Source organism: Centruroides sculpturatus, unplaced genomic scaffold (genome assembly GCF_000671375.1).
Source record: "Centruroides sculpturatus isolate CEXI.00-Female unplaced genomic scaffold, Cexi_2.0 scaffold819, whole genome shotgun sequence".
NCBI lineage: Eukaryota > Metazoa > Arthropoda > Arachnida > Scorpiones > Buthidae > Centruroides > Centruroides sculpturatus.
In genome coordinates, this window is record NW_019385148.1 from 25,058 (window position 1) to 43,950 (window position 18,893).

At 26.8% G+C, this 18,893-nt stretch overlaps 1 protein-coding gene across 1 annotated transcript in view; it reads left to right on the plus strand.

The window, feature by feature from the left end:
* Window positions 1–18,893, plus strand: part of LOC111635445 (neural-cadherin-like) — a gene marked incomplete at its 5' end in the record, with an annotated part of 137,343 nt that overhangs the window by 11,986 nt on the left and 106,464 nt on the right. Inside the window, 2 exons of the mRNA XM_023380405.1 lie at window positions 13,533–13,763; window positions 14,780–15,039. Of these exons, the coding sequence (XP_023236173.1) occupies window positions 13,533–13,763; window positions 14,780–15,039 (491 nt within the window). The remainder of the gene's footprint in view (window positions 1–13,532; window positions 13,764–14,779; window positions 15,040–18,893) is intronic.

The following is an 18,893-nucleotide window of genomic DNA, read 5'->3' on the forward strand; positions in this document are numbered from 1 at the left end:
CCATATAAGTGAAATTTTAATTTGGGCCTCTTCTTTATGTTTGATCTGGTTATGCAACTGATTGCATTGGTTTATGCAAATACACGAAAACATGAAACTTACAAAAAGTGATCTGAGAAGGTCATTGTCCTAGGGCCAGGGCTGGCCCGTTCATATAGGCAAACTAGGCGATGGCCTAGGGCACTTGAATTCGGTGGGCAGCATGGCAAAAGTACATGCATAAATTACAATAAATAATGAAAAAATAAATGTTTTTTGATCACAATCCTTTCTCACGTGTTGACCTGTGAGTCACCATTTTGAAAGTAGCATCGTAGTCTCACGATCGCAATATTGTGTGCTGCATAATGAATAAAAATTAGATACTCTTGGGGCGACGTCAAAGTCATTTGCCTAGGGTGCTGAGTTTGCTTGGGCCGGCAGTGCCTAGGGCAGTGACCTTCTCAGATTACTTTTTGTAGCTGTCTGCATGGCAGAATATGATTGCAACTCCAACTTACCTGAGACCTGTGTTTACTGCATATACTGTACAGAAAAGGCAGTTTCACAATCAATTTCTACAGTATACAGAAGTCTACGCATGGAAGCCAATCTTGGGATCCAGGAACCTGATGTCCTTTTTTTCAAGCCAATGAAAGAATCATGTATGATAAAAGTAGCTTGCTTGTATAGGGAGACAAGATTAGGTGAATATACTAACCTTTATGTTCTGACATATGGAAACCTGACTACTCATAGAGTAAGTAGAGATATTTTGCTTCCCTTCCTCTGTATACAGCCACATTTGGTGACACATTTGTACTGTAAGCCAATAATGCCTATCCTCATACAGCTGACCTGTGTGTTGGGGTTATCACATGGCTGGCTTGACTGGCAATTTTAAATCAAGGTCAGTGGTTGGCAAAAATATTTAAGTGTTGACAAAACAGTTTAAAATATAAACATTATCTTTTAATTGAAAAAAGTATTATATAAAATTATTTTTAATATTCAATGAGTTTACTTATAATGATAAAGTGAGTTTTGCATTATAATTATGAATTTTTTTTGTTATTATTCATAAATGATTCTGTACCTGTAGTATGTTAAATTTTCAAATTCAATTCATACAATTTTAAGTAAAAATACAGAGTTCATGCTAAGTCAACTGTCATTTTAAGTTTTAAAAATTGATTTTTCAAGAAGAGCTAGTCTAGATATTCATCTGATTCTTTTTTCTTAAAAAAACTTTCACACAATTATACATTTAAGAAAGCCTGGTTTAAAGTGAATGAATTCAAAAATTGGTGAACTCATGATGATGATAATGATATTTCTTCAGCTTATTGCATCATTTGTTGAACATCTTTTAGTTTTATGATGAAATTAAAACACTTACAAGGCATGCCAATTGCAAGAAGCATGAAAAAAGTACTGTACAGTACATCTCATTTACCTTCCCCTAGCTCAGTGTTTCTCAATGAGGGTGATATCGCCCCCATGTGGGCGTTTTTCCATGTTCAGGGGGGTGATTTGTAACAATTTATATTTTGGGGGATGAAAAACAATTTTCTGGGAGATATAGTAAAACATTATATTAAGAATAATTAGATATTTTATTCGTTATATTGTACAATAATTTAAACAAATAACATAATACTAGTCATTAATCTGTTCAATGCAGTACGAATTTGGTGTTAACCTTGGCCCTCGGCATCGGAATTTTGAAGTGAAGGAAGCGATACTATGTTGAAGGGGGTGACAATTCGTTAGAGGTTGAGCAACACTGCCCTAGCTGGTCAGCAAAGTCAGTTTCCAAAGATGGTAATCCTACATTGAACAGGAGTCTATTGTCAATATATAGTGTGTAGCATCAGCATCTCTCCCAAAATTTTTTTGTTACTGTCCTCCATTTACCTCCACAAACCCTACATGGGTTTCAGACTGTTTTGTGAGAAAAATGGGTATTGCTGCCTACGAATCTCATTGACACCATCATTGACAGCATATAACATTGCTACAAATCCTGCATTGCTGTTTGGACCAACTATATTCCTTACTGAAGTCATCTATATCATTATAACTAATACAAAACATAAATGCTTTGTATCAAATATTCTTGTAATTTTCAGTGACATACAGTATAAAGAAAATCACTAAATTTCTTTTAAATTGGTTATATATTCAGTGGCGTAGTGAACATAACTGGCGCCCGGGGCATGACACTTTATTTAGCACCCCTCTCCCCCTCCATAAACACATATAGTTTGTCTTGGAGACCATTTGGTAGCCCCTCTGCAAGTGGCGCCTGGTGCATGATACCCTGCATGGTATCCTGGTGCATGAGGGCACCCTTGCACCCCCCTCGCTACACCACTGTATATATTTTTTGAGTTATAACAATTTTTCCATTTGTTTTTTACTAGATGAAAACCAGTATAAATTAAACATAATAAAACTTTTATAAAATTTAATAACTCTTGTATTTTCCAAAAAATATTTAGTTAATATTAACAAAATAAATTAAAAAATACAAACTGATGTAAAATGTATATATTATAGAATTTTTTACATAATTTCATGTAAAGAAAACTTGTATGTTAGTTCTAAAGAAGAACTAACTGATAAATCTATTTTTTAACTGATAAATCTATTTTTTTTTATAGTTGAAACTATTTGAATTAATGATAAAGATCTCAAAATCAGAATATAAATTATGAACTACAATAAAAAATTTTTGTGTATTTCATATCATATAAAAATAAAATTTTGCATCAAGATCAGGATAAAGTTGATTTATCTATACATGAAATGTAAAATACATGTTATTTTTATGTATTTATTCAACTAAAGTTGTATAATAAGGTAACTTAAAATGAATTCCCAACTTCTCAGCAACTAAACTTCTAAGATTATTTTCCACTATATAACAGAATAAATATATAGAAAAGATGTTATTTTTCTCAATATGCTTAGACCCTGACTATAAAACATTTAGATATATGAAAATAAAGTAAAATAAAAACACCAAATTACATCTTAATGACATAGAGAACAAAAATTTAATAATGAACTAATGTTTTCAATCTTATTAAAAGGCCATTATCAGGTTCTAAAGATGGAACATAAATTCGAATAGAACACAAAATTCAAAATAATTGGATAGATATACACAGGGCTGTGGAGTTGGAGTCAGAGTCTTGGAGTTTTTGTGTTTTAGCCGGAGTTGGAGTCTTTTTTACTTCCCAACTTGCTATGTATATAAAACGGAAAAGTATTGAAAGTGTGTCAAATTTGACCCTCCAAGTTTCTTTTTGCAAATCTACACATTTGGACACCTCCCAAACCTCCAAAAAAGTCAATAAAAGGGGGAAAAATTTGCACGCGCATGTGTGTTGGTGTCTAATTTGTTTAATTTCTTTATTTTCTGTTCTGAGATATTAAACAATATCTCAGAATGGGTAATGTTTAAGAAACGAAATGTGGCACTGTAGCTTGCATATAAAAGGGCATTAATGCTATTAAATTTTGGTTCTTAATTAAATGTCGATAGGGTGTCATGTGTCATATCTCTTAATGAATGTGTCATAAAAGGGGTCATGTGTCATATCTCTTAATGAATATTTTACTTGTTATTAGTGTTCAAAATTTAAAAAAAATAAATAAAACTCGTCTCTACCCTCAAAGTAAGCTTTTTGTCATTTTATAAAAGTACAGTAAAACTTATTAAGATGTTCTTGCCTAAGATGTTAGAATGTGTATTGGGACACAATTTAGTTCAACCACTTTGACATTTAATACCTAACTCCTGTGTTAAACCATCTGACTCCAACATAGAAAACATATAGAAAAAAAATCTTGAATCTTTTGCATATCTTGAAATTTCAAGGTGTCCTGAGTCCAAAAATGTAAAAATTTGGGAGGAGTCAGTTTTTGACTGAGTTCTACACTTTCCCTTTGTTATATATAACAGCCGGAAAAGTAAAAATTATTGAATACATATTTATATATTGACTGTGTCATTACTTAGAGGAGACTTTTAGCTTTGGAATAAAAAGTTTCTATGTTCTATCTTTATTAGAACTCTATTTATTGAATATTTTATTCTGAGGTCACGTGATGACATCAGAATTTCTGGGTCTTTTTTGCTAACAACTCCACTCCTGTTTGGAGTCAGAGTTGATAAGGAAGAGTTGGAGTCGGTAGATTTTTATGTGATTCCACAGCCCTGGATATACATCATTTATGTTCAATCTTTAGAATCTGATGATTGCCTTTGTATAAGGTTGAAAACATTAGTTTGTCATTAAATTTTTGTTCTTTAATGGATTAAAGTGTAATTTGATGTTTTTATTATTAACAACATTCAGTATTTAATGTGGTTTACACACAGAATTATAATATATGAAATTTTATGTAAAATATTTATATATTTCATATATAACAGATTCTTTTTTGAATAGCCTACAATGTTTTCATTTATCTTAAATTTAATGACATGTGTATGCTTTAAATACAAATACAAATATACAAATAAATACCCTCAAAACATTTAGCAGAAAATATTAAAACTATAATATAATCCTAATGTAAATATTTAAAAAGGAAATCTGGCTATTTTTAGGCATTACAAGTATTTAATCTAAGTTAAATTTAAAACATATATATAATAAGAAAATATTTTTTTTTTATTGAAGTGCACTGTAGATTCAATATAATGCACACAATTGAGTAAAACTTGTTAAAAAGATTTGTTCTCAATTTCATATCTTTTAAAGTTGATGGATGTGGATGCAAACCAGTGCATTTATGTGTTCAATTGTAAAGCAGTCAAAAGTAGTAAAAGGTAATACTGTCTATACTGTTTTGAAATGGTTACTAGGATTATTCTATATACTGTGTGCATTTTTAATATTTTCATTTTCTATTTTTTTTTGGTTTATGAAAAAAAATGTCAATTGAAAGTTATCAAAACCAAAAAAAAAGAAAAATCATGCTTAATTCAAAAAAACTGGATGTATTTGACTTCCTAAAATTAATCATTATTCCTGGCATTTTTTATTTCAACAATAAAAGTTTTTTAACCATGAAATCTTTATTTCCAGTATCTAAAAAATGTTCAATATAAGATTATCACTGCATATCCAATGGATTTGATATACTTGACATAACACAGGCTCATTTATAATGCAGACCAAATTTTCAGATCCTATTGCTTATATTACATTTTTTCTATAGTATACTTTTATAACAGTTAATCTACAATGTTATCAGGACTTTTTGCTTTATTTTAAGAGTTTGTTTTGAAATGGAATATTTAATATTGGTTTAAATATAAAATATATTTATAAAATATTTTAAAAATTCTGAAAAATGATTCAAAAAAGAAGAAAATTTAGTTTTTGATATTAAATAAATGATATTTTTAATAACTCAAACATTTTCAATAATTCAAAATATTATCTACAGAAAAATGACAAATAGACTTGATTCATTTCTCGTTTTTCTGAAAATATTTTGAATATCAAATGTTTGAGTACTAAAAAATATCATTAACTTAACACTAAAAAATATGAACTTTTTTCTTTTGTGTTAAAATTTGTGTGTGTAATCCTTGTTTATCTTATTTGAAAATATATTTATGTACACAAATACACATGCATATATGTATGTAAGCCAAGGATTCGGCAGAATGAGTGAGAGTTTATCAAAAGAAAAAGTTAAGAATTTGATAGATATTCTGATTAATAGGAACTGATTAGTATATTGTTTCATTTTAGTAAACTTCATTTTAATAAACTTCATTATATAATGTGATAAGATTATGTTTTAGCATCTGTAGTCTTCTACTTTGTTTTGAATATACTTATTCTTATTGTTCTATATAACTCGATGTTCTTTCTTTTAGTTTTCTTATATGGAACTAAGGATAGTAGTAAATTTCTCAAAAACGTTTCGTTTATTAAAGGCTTGATAGCTTTTAAAAAAAGATTACCCTTTTTTTATTTTAATATATGTATCATGGACTTGAATTCATAATTTGGAAATCAGTATTGTTGAATTGCAATACTTCCTGAATGTGTTTTTAACTTTATATAAGTTACTCCAATGTAAAAAATATTGAGCATGTTATTTCTGCTCATTAAAAACTTATGAATGCTAGTTTATTTGGAACCACTGATGTCTATTGCTTATGGTAAAATGTAATCTTTAAAAAGATGATTTTCTAAAACATGCATAAATACATACATACATACATACATACATACATACATACATACATACATACATATTCTCATGCTCTTAATCTGAAAAGGATGAGCAGCAGGCAAAAGAATACTACAATTTGTAGTGCTATGCACTTTTTTCTTGTAAATTATAGTTTTGTTTTGCTTATTTTTCATTATAAGTGTCGAGTTTTGTTATTTTTGTAATGCGTGAATGTCATTTTTCCTTTGTGTCGTGCACCTCCTTTTGAGAGGGGGTGGTTGGTGGACTGTTGGTTGTCTGTTCAAGACACCATGTGATAGGAGGTGGGAGATCTGAACAAAGGGGAGATATAAAAGGGTGACCCCACAATGGGAGAGAATCTTTGGCTTCCATGACCTGCATGTGCTGGAAGAACCATTACAAGACCAAGGACAAGGAGAAGGAAGGTAAGGGTCACCATATACCAGGGGTTGCCAAACTTTTTTGATCGTCGATCTCCTACAATTTTTCGAAACCTCACATCGACCCCCACCAAAAAGTTTGTGTTACAAGCAAAAAAAAACAGCTCTTACTATTTTAATATATATGTTTTAATTTTACATTTTTTACATTTATTGTGCATATGTTAATAATAATTTTTGTAACTGACAATCAATGAGACGGATAAGCTTGATAATCCTTGGCAAGATTAGCAATATTCAGTTCAAAATTTGTAAGTTTTAGTCTTTTCATCGACCCCCCCAATTATTAGACCACTTTGGCGACCCCGCCATATACGAACGATATATGATTTGGGAGAGATCGAAGGGGAAGGAAAGAAAAATCCAACTGCATTGACATGTGAACGATATGAGGAACAATATCTCCAATTATAGAAGAGAAAACTTTATGGGTTAGAACCCCTTGCTACATTATTTTTGTGATTAATAACATTTTTCTGACACGTGATTATCAACCCCTTTGTTATTGAATATGGACTATATCGTCGTTATGAAGAATTGTGTGCAAGCAGATCGATGACATGGACTCTCCTTGTAATTAACTGTAAATTTTTAACTATCAGATTTGTAATTAGCAAGTTGATTGTACCAATCAGGTATTATTAATTGCTGCATGATTGGTAATTATTGAATTGCTAATATTATCGATTGCTATATGTACATGTATATAAATTGTTATAAAGTGTTTATCTATCTATTGGCCCTGAGGTGTGTTATATTGTGAGGTCCTCAGACAACTCTTACCCCACATTAAGGTCAGGATTTTTTCAGTACTTCTCCTGTTCTACACAATCTTACAAACTATTCATTCAGTAACTTTCTCTACACTTTCCTGTCCAGACACAATGAACTAAAACTATTAAACTATTTTTGAGATTACTAAGTAAATGACTTAATAGCTATATATGGATACATCATTACTGTATTACATACAAGTTGATATTCAAAATTTATTATTTGATTCTATATTTGCAAATTATTAAAACTGATAAAACAGTTGAATTGTCAATTGATTATTTTAGAGCATTCTTTATTTCAAATATTACATATGAATAAATCACAAAAAAACATTATTAACGATTTCAGATGTGTTTGGTATCTTGTCTTTTAAAATAAGAAATATTAACCATAAAATTTTATATTTGAGTTATTTTCAGAAAATTGAAAAATAGATATGGATTATGCAATTTCAATAGGGCAAAAAATGTGAATTCATAAATCACTTTCAAACACATTAAAATGATAAAAAGAACAGAAAAATGTACTGATTAAAGAGATGATTTTCATTATATATATAACAAAAATTAACCCTGTTATCATTGGAAACATTTTCAAAAAATTCATCTCTAATTCTGCATCATATTAAAATAATTCCATAAGCTGAAAACTAGAATATTAAAATAGCTAAAAGAATTTTGCACTAAAAGACATTTACAAAGTCTTAGAAATGCATTGGCAATGGGGCAAGTGCCAAGGGTGTGAGGCTTTAGAACCTTTTAGTTCAAGGCAAACATTTGTGTGCCCTTGAACTAAAGAAGTAGTGCATTGACAAGTTAAATGTTCAAAATGGAGGAAAACATTTGCTTTGTTTAAATTATATACATATTTTGCTGGTTTATTATTTTGCTGACTGTTCTGTATACATAACAAGGGAAAAGTTTTGGAATTGTGTCACATTTGATCCTCAGAGTATTTTGCAAATCTCCTTGTTTTGAGATCTCCTGAACCCAGAAAGTCAAAAAACTGGCAAAAACTTCTGTGTGTGTGTGTGTGTGTGTTGTTATCTATTTTATTTAATATCTCAGGATGGGGTAAAGATTAAAAAATGAAATTTGGCATGATAGCTAGTGTATAAAGGGCATTGTTGGGCTGCAATTTGAAAAAATTGTAGTCCCATAAATTTCCACTGTCATCCATCTGTTCATCTGTCTTGTCTTAATCTTGAGAAAGGAGTTAGATAGATGAAAGAGAAGACCAGGTATGAAAACCTTAGGGGGAGGAGCCCCATATAGAAGTTCTTACATAGTTCTTAACTATATAAGAACTTCTGTTGTAAACCAGAAATCATGTTATTTCAATTCAAAAATTTTCCCCTGAAAGGTGTTAGATAGGTGACCAGCACAACTCTATTGTGAAAGGAAAAGTATGATGTACAGGGGCAAGCCACTACTAATCTGAAGTGGAGAGCATATATTTTAAGGTAAATAAATTTAAAATGAGCTTAAAAATTTCAGTCTGGCATTGTGACAATGTCACAATAAATAATTGCTTGTTGCTATTAAATTTTGGTGGTGAACAGTTGAATGGGTGGGGAAATAGAGGGTGTTCACATGTCATATCTTGAATGGGGTTGGACTTAACCCTAGATAACTAAACTTAATTTTCAGTTACATTATAACTACACATTCGTCGAGCAGACTACGCATTAAAAAACATCAATATCATCAAAATTGTTTAATAAAAATAGGAACTTGTTACACGGCACATGAAGATTTTACTTGTTAACATTTACAGTTTTTTACAAAACTCATCTCTACCCTCAAAATTAAGCATTTTGCCATGAGACTTTGTTATAAGAATTTTCTATATATTTTTTTATTATATAGACAAAAAGTATAGAAAATTCTTATAACAAAATCTCAAAACAGATGGAGCCACACACAATTTTATTTATTTATTATGTTAATAACAAAAAAGTTATTTTTTAAAAATTCTCATAACAGCTGAAAAAGTTATGCAACTTATTGCTGGATTTTTTGGTATCCTGGTGTAATTATTGCTACAGCAGTTAAATTCCTTAAAACAATTAATTATATTATATGACACTACTAATTAAATCATGTTTGAAAGAATACTTGAAATTTATAATTAATGAATACATATAAAGAAGACTTTTAAACAAGTGAAAGCTTCAAAAACTAGCAACAGTTTATAATTTAATAAAATTTCATGAAACTATTTTATGTAGAATTTTTTTATCAACTTTAACTTATAATGAAAAGTTCATGTTGCTAACTAAAAATCATTTTTGATCCAGCAGATTATTCTTTAATAAAATGAATGATTTTGGCTGCATTTATCTGCTATTGTTAGGTTTTAAGTACAGAACTGAAAAAACAGTAACATGTAGAATGTCTCATGGATCAATTTGATTTAACATTTAAATACCTGTTAAGTACCAAATTAATTGAGAAGTAAACAGAAAATGTGAAGTATTATCAATGTAAATAAAATTGGGGATAAACATTCTAGTGCTACATTCTCCATAGCTTTTACTTTCAATTGCAAAAAATTTGCATTGTAATATGAACTGTGCACTCAGAGTTTATAAGAAAACATTTGACATGTGTTTGATGATCTGTTGGCATTACAATGATTTATGCAGTTGCCAGCTATGCTGTTTGTAAATTTCAATAATTTCAGCCTGCTTGTTGACAATAGGATTATCAATGACTTGCTTATATGTACCTGGAAGATGACATTGTTCTCCTGTATTGTAAATGAAGAGAATGCTATAGAATTATATCCCTTCCTGCCATCATGTTAGTGTTTTTTGAATCTTATTCTAAGGTGTCTGAATGTGTGTCTCATATATATGTAGTTTTGTTGGGATCTTGTACATACCCATTTCCAGATTGGGATCTATGAGAGCTTTGTCATTCTGTAGCAAGTGTCATAAAAGTGACATACTGTCTAACACTAGCACAATTGTACATACAGATAGTTAGGGTTATGAATATCAAGAGTGGTTTCAAGTGAGGTATCACAGTATACCTCTCACTGCAGAATGACAAAACTCCCATATACCCCATTCTGAAAGTGGGCATATACAGGATCCCAGTGAAAGACAATTCCAAAAAAACTACATTCATATGGGATATACATTCAGGCACCTTAGAATAGGATTCAAAGAGCATTAATACAATGCCAGGAAGTGATGTATCTATATAGCATTCTCTGTAGTCACAGCATTGGAGGACAATGTCGTATTCTGGGGTAAGGCACATATAATCAGGCTCATTGAGAATCCTATTATTAGCAAGCAGGCTGAAATTATCAAAATTTACAAACACAACATAATGACAACTATGTAAATCATTTTAATGCAAACATACTATCAAATGCATGGAGAATGTTGTAATGCTAGAACCTTTATCCCTAATTTTATTTACATTTGTAATACTTTACATTTTCTGTTTATTTCTCAATTAATTTGGTAGTCAATGGTTAAATCTTTAAATATTAAATTAAATGAATTCATGAGGAATTCTATTCAGTTGATATTCTGTACTTAAACATGAACAATTCAGAAAATCTTGTAAGTACCCAACCAGATTTGTCCAATTTTGCCGTCCAAAAATCTTTTTTAATCCAGCAGATTACTCTTTAATAAAAAAGTTTTATTTCCTGTTATAGCATTGAATTAGCTTATCTTATGTTGTCTAAATATTAAATATTTCATTATAATAAAAAATACTCTTGATATATTAAAATTACGTTAATACTACTATAATCTGAAATTTGTCTATTAGGAAGCATAATTTTGTTCTCTTATACTGCTTAAAACTCATTTAGTATGATATTTACACAAAAAATTGTCTATCTAAATGAGAAGAAAACAGATTTGCATGTAGTAAGATAACTTTTCCATCTCTTTCATATTTTATATTAGTACTTACATACTTATATGTTTATATATTAAACAAGTTAAGGTTAAAAGTATTGTATCTATTTTTATTTGATTTATTTAATATTATACATGTAAATATTAAGAATTTTGTCATTAATTTCAAAAAAAGACATATTTTTCAAATAGATAATTACAATGTATTCATTCTTTCTCTGTTACAGAAAAATCTATTATTAAAAGTGTAAATAAAAAATTTAATAATTTAATAAGAATAGTAGTACAGTAGAGCCTCGAAAACTCAGCACTCCAGATAACTCAGCCACACCCTGGCAGGGCAAAAAAACCTTAGTTAATTAATTTTCATGATAAAGACAGCTTTATGCCTCATAAAGTATTTTTCTGAGGTCTGTCTTATCAGGTAAATTACTGTACACAGTGTATTCATTAATTTTCATTTTCATGTAGTAAAGGCTCTATGCCTTTATAAAGGACGAACTTTTCCTTTGTTTAAGGATATTTGGGCATTTTATTCTCTGTTGTATTCTCAAATAAACAATACATACAAGTACAGTACAGTATTTTCTGAGGAAACACTCATACTTATTTTTTTAAATCCCATTCCCGATAACCAGGCATTTTCACAAACTCGGCCACCTTTGGTCCACATTAGACCGAGTTTCGAGGATCTACTGTAAAACACTAAAATGAACAAAAGTTGAAAGAGATGTGATTAATTGAGATTTATTAAGTGTACAGCAAGTATATATCAATGGAGAGGTTAATATAAATAATATTAATCATGAAATGATATAAGATAGGAAATCAATTAAGATATAATACAAATAATAATAATAATATAAATATAATAATAATAAAGGTACATTATATTCAGCAAAAAAAAAATAAAAAATAAAAAAATAAATTGATATTTTGTTGAAGTTGTAAAGCAAAAGCCTGCTGCCAGGAAATGAACCTCTCCATAACCATAGCAAAATATACTGGTTGGATATATTAAGAATTGCACTAAACAATTTTATTTCAATATGATTATCAATGAATTGATAATCATATTGAAATTGTTGAGATGAATGGAATATAAATTAGAAAGAATTAGAACATAAATTATTAAAAACTAGAAGTATATTAAAAGCTAGAGTAGCTGCATAGAATAAAACGATGCAATGAAATATTAATAAGAAATCGATATATTATATAGATAGGATTGAAAAAAAGTAAAAAAATGAGATCATAGAAGAAAGATTTAGAATAACTGTTATATAAATATAATATTCAAGATTCAATATTCTAAGCATAAATAATTTGAATTTCATTGAATAGGAAACAATGTTTACTGTCCACATTAGATAAAAAGTTGACTTTATTAGTTGTATTAAATAATTTTAATAAAATTCACAAGAATTTATGTTCTATGATATATTGCTTTCAATCAAGTTAATAAAAATATTCATCTATTGAAGACTATTAAATTATATGATAAAAAGATTAAAATTAATAATAATGCATCAACAACTGCTTCTAGAAATATATAAAATATATTACAGTATATCATTAATTAGTTAAATAATTTTATTTGTTTCATACAGTAAATTATAAATTTAAAAAATGTAATTTTTAATTTTTTTTTACTCATAAATAAGAAAATTTTATCATAAAAATGATGTGTTTATAGATATGTTTTTGGTACATTTTGATGTCTATTCCAATAAATCATACAGTATTGATAAATAATATATAAGTTTATCATATTATTTTTGATAGCAATTGTATTTAAATTGAATCTATATCATTTGCTGCATGGAAATTTTATACAGTATAATTTAAAGTATTTATTTTATACTGTTTAAAATTATTTCTAAAATTGTTATGATGAAAGAAATTTTTATGATTCTATATTATTTAAAATTATAAATTACATTGTAATTGTTCTTGCTTGTAAGAATATTTCAAAAATGTTAGGAAATTAAAATATGTTTATGATTTATGGAAATAATAGTGTTTTGGAAATTTTAAAACTAAAAAATTTGTCATAAAAACTTGATTATTAATAAAAAATGAATAACTTTTAAGATATTTAAATTTTGCTTTAAAAGATTAGTTTTTAAATATATATATTATTGATTTTAGTAAACTGTGTAATAATATAAAAATACATGTAGAAAACAAAACTAAAATAATGCTTATGTTTTTTAAAGGAATGACTGTAATGACAATGACTGCTACTGACTATGATGATCCTAATGAGGGTTCAAATGCTAGATTAAAGTATTCTATTGAACAAAATCAAGTCAATGAAAATGGAGAATTGATTTTTACTATTGATGAAGAAACTGGAGTTATCTCCACAGCTGTATGTTGCCTTGATAGAGAAACTAATCCAGAATATACTATTAAAGTTGTTGCTATGGATGGAGGTGGACTAAAAGGTGATTGTATCCATTATAAATATTTAATCTGCTAAATATAATTTTTTTCTAGTTAATCTGATGGTAATATAATTTTAAATTGTATCAGAGATAATTGTCAAGCAATTTATTATATAAATATTGCTTTTTTTTAATTAGTAAATGACTTATATTTTAAATTTTAACGGATTCTTAAGCAATTTTTAAGTATAACATTATCTTTTTTTATTATTGTCCAAAGAAAATTTATTAGAAACTAAATAATTATGAGCTTTAGTTGAAGCAACTGTCTACAATGCTGAATCAGCAGACTTGCTTTATTCAGTAGTTGAATCTTAGATCAATATCATCACTAGAAATGACACTAGCATCTGTCTTGATGCATTACGTACAAGTGTAGTAAAAATATATTTGTCAACAAAAAGTTAGAATAAATGATTTTTCTTTGAAAAATTCTGAAATATTTATTTAAATGATACTTTTTGCATAGCAACTGGAATTGATATATTTAAGACATTTTACAATATAACAACTGAAATTTTCTGATTATTTTGCTTAAATTTTATATAACAACTTCTAAATATCATTAGAAAATAGTTCATGGTATTAAATGAATTTGAATGCCAATTATATGAAGAACAAATCTAATATAATGAGAAAATAAAATTTTTTTATATATTAATGTAACTTTACTTAAATTATGTATTTTTATCAATATTATAATAAAAATAAAATATGTTCTTTTAATTACAAAATTATAATGATCTTTATAATGATTAACATTTATTTTCATTTACTAATTATTTTATAAACAATTTCAGTCATATCAATTACCAGTATTAATTTTTCTTGATTGTTCTTGTTCTTAATTTGCTAGAAATTAGATTATCATTTATAGTGTGCAAGCTTTGATTTTTTCAAATCTCATGACAATTCTTTGATTCTACACTCAATTAATCTGAAATTATTTATCTTCATAGATATTAGTGTAATTGATTTTTATTTATTTAACATTAGTATTATTCCCAAATGACTAGGTACTGGTACTGCAACAATAAAAATTAAAGATATCAATGATATGCCACCTGAGTTTACCAAAAAAGAATGGCAGGTAGAAGTAGATGAGACTGAAAGTGACAATATACCAGAAACTCCAATTCTTGTTGTATCTGTTAATGATGGAGATCTTTTAGAAACAAATCGTTTTAGTTATAAAGTGATTGATAATGCATTTGGTGCTGATAAATTTACAATGGTTACAAATTCTGATGGTACAGGATCACTAAAAATTGCAAAGGTATGAAACATTATTATTTTAAAATCTATATTAATTAATTAATTAAATTACTGTACACAGTGTATTCATTAATTTTCATTTTCATGTAGTAAAGGCTCTATGCCTTTATAAAGGACGAACTTTTCCTTTGTTTAAGGATATTTGGGCATTTTATTCTCTGTTGTATTCTCAAATAAACAATACATACAAGTACAGTACAGTATTTTCTGAGGAAACACTCATACTTATTTTTTTAAATCCCATTCCCGATAACCAGGCATTTTCACAAACTCGGCCACCTTTGGTCCACATTAGACCGAGTTTCGAGGATCTACTGTAAAACACTAAAATGAACAAAAGTTGAAAGAGATGTGATTAATTGAGATTTATTAAGTGTACAGCAAGTATATATCAATGGAGAGGTTAATATAAATAATATTAATCATGAAATGATATAAGATAGGAAATCAATTAAGATATAATACAAATAATAATAATAATATAAATATAATAATAATAAAGGTACATTATATTCAGCAAAAAAAAAATAAAAAATAAAAAAATAAATTGATATTTTGTTGAAGTTGTAAAGCAAAAGCCTGCTGCCAGGAAATGAACCTCTCCATAACCATAGCAAAATATACTGGTTGGATATATTAAGAATTGCACTAAACAATTTTATTTCAATATGATTATCAATGAATTGATAATCATATTGAAATTGTTGAGATGAATGGAATATAAATTAGAAAGAATTAGAACATAAATTATTAAAAACTAGAAGTATATTAAAAGCTAGAGTAGCTGCATAGAATAAAACGATGCAATGAAATATTAATAAGAAATCGATATATTATATAGATAGGATTGAAAAAAAGTAAAAAAATGAGATCATAGAAGAAAGATTTAGAATAACTGTTATATAAATATAATATTCAAGATTCAATATTCTAAGCATAAATAATTTGAATTTCATTGAATAGGAAACAATGTTTACTGTCCACATTAGATAAAAAGTTGACTTTATTAGTTGTATTAAATAATTTTAATAAAATTCACAAGAATTTATGTTCTATGATATATTGCTTTCAATCAAGTTAATAAAAATATTCATCTATTGAAGACTATTAAATTATATGATAAAAAGATTAAAATTAATAATAATGCATCAACAACTGCTTCTAGAAATATATAAAATATATTACAGTATATCATTAATTAGTTAAATAATTTTATTTGTTTCATACAGTAAATTATAAATTTAAAAAATGTAATTTTTAATTTTTTTTTACTCATAAATAAGAAAATTTTATCATAAAAATGATGTGTTTATAGATATGTTTTTGGTACATTTTGATGTCTATTCCAATAAATCATACAGTATTGATAAATAATATATAAGTTTATCATATTATTTTTGATAGCAATTGTATTTAAATTGAATCTATATCATTTGCTGCATGGAAATTTTATACAGTATAATTTAAAGTATTTATTTTATACTGTTTAAAATTATTTCTAAAATTGTTATGATGAAAGAAATTTTTATGATTCTATATTATTTAAAATTATAAATTACATTGTAATTGTTCTTGCTTGTAAGAATATTTCAAAAATGTTAGGAAATTAAAATATGTTTATGATTTATGGAAATAATAGTGTTTTGGAAATTTTAAAACTAAAAAATTTGTCATAAAAACTTGATTATTAATAAAAAATGAATAACTTTTAAGATATTTAAATTTTGCTTTAAAAGATTAGTTTTTAAATATATATATTATTGATTTTAGTAAACTGTGTAATAATATAAAAATACATGTAGAAAACAAAACTAAAATAATGCTTATGTTTTTTAAAGGAATGACTGTAATGACAATGACTGCTACTGACTATGATGATCCTAATGAGGGTTCAAATGCTAGATTAAAGTATTCTATTGAACAAAATCAAGTCAATGAAAATGGAGAATTGATTTTTACTATTGATGAAGAAACTGGAGTTATCTCCACAGCTGTATGTTGCCTTGATAGAGAAACTAATCCAGAATATACTATTAAAGTTGTTGCTATGGATGGAGGTGGACTAAAAGGTGATTGTATCCATTATAAATATTTAATCTGCTAAATATAATTTTTTTCTAGTTAATCTGATGGTAATATAATTTTAAATTGTATCAGAGATAATTGTCAAGCAATTTATTATATAAATATTGCTTTTTTTTAATTAGTAAATGACTTATATTTTAAATTTTAACGGATTCTTAAGCAATTTTTAAGTATAACATTATCTTTTTTTATTATTGTCCAAAGAAAATTTATTAGAAACTAAATAATTATGAGCTTTAGTTGAAGCAACTGTCTACAATGCTGAATCAGCAGACTTGCTTTATTCAGTAGTTGAATCTTAGATCAATATCATCACTAGAAATGACACTAGCATCTGTCTTGATGCATTACGTACAAGTGTAGTAAAAATATATTTGTCAACAAAAAGTTAGAATAAATGATTTTTCTTTGAAAAATTCTGAAATATTTATTTAAATGATACTTTTTGCATAGCAACTGGAATTGATATATTTAAGACATTTTACAATATAACAACTGAAATTTTCTGATTATTTTGCTTAAATTTTATATAACAACTTCTAAATATCATTAGAAAATAGTTCATGGTATTAAATGAATTTGAATGCCAATTATATGAAGAACAAATCTAATATAATGAGAAAATAAAATTTTTTTATATATTAATGTAACTTTACTTAAATTATGTATTTTTATCAATATTATAATAAAAATAAAATATGTTCTTTTAATTACAAAATTATAATGATCTTTATAATGATTAACATTTATTTTCATTTACTAATTATTTTATAAACAATTTCAGTCATATCAATTACCAGTATTAATTTTTCTTGATTGTTCTTGTTCTTAATTTGCTAGAAATTAGATTATCATTTATAGTGTGCAAGCTTTGATTTTTTCAAATCTCATGACAATTCTTTGATTCTACACTCAATTAATCTGAAATTATTTATCTTCATAGATATTAGTGTAATTGATTTTTATTTATTTAACATTAGTATTATTCCCAAATGACTAGGTACTGGTACTGCAACAATAAAAATTAAAGATATCAATGATATGCCACCTGAGTTTACCAAAAAAGAATGGCAGGTAGAAGTAGATGAGACTGAAAGTGACAATATACCAGAAACTCCAATTCTTGTTGTATCTGTTAATGATGGAGATCTTTTAGAAACAAATCGTTTTAGTTATAAAGTGATTGATAATGCATTTGGTGCTGATAAATTTACAATGGTTACAAATTCTGATGGTACAGGATCACTAAAAATTGCAAAGGTATGAAACATTATTATTTTAAAATCTATATTAATTAATTAATTAATTATCTCAGAAATAACTGAAAAATAATAATAAAATTAAAGTTGTCAATTCTTTATTAATATTAAATCATATGCCTCTGTGTCCTTATCTTATAGTTTAATATTTAAAATGTCTACTCAGACTTATTTTATTAACAGGACTTATTATACCAACGTCTTTGTTCAGCAAAATCAGAAAAAATACAGTCTTTATTTTCACCTGTTAATAAAATAAGTCTGAGTAGACATTTTAAATATTAAACTTTATTAATATTTTTAATGAAAATTTTTGTTTATAATAGTAATTGTTATGATCATTTTTTTATTGTAAATTTTAATTTCTTTATCAAAATTGTCAATAACGCAGTCTTATTAATGTTTCAATAATTTAAAATTCAGACTTTACATTATATAAACATTTTTAAACACCATGTTTTTTTAATCTGAAGAAGTTAAAAAATTCTAAAAAAAAAAACAGATGTTGCGT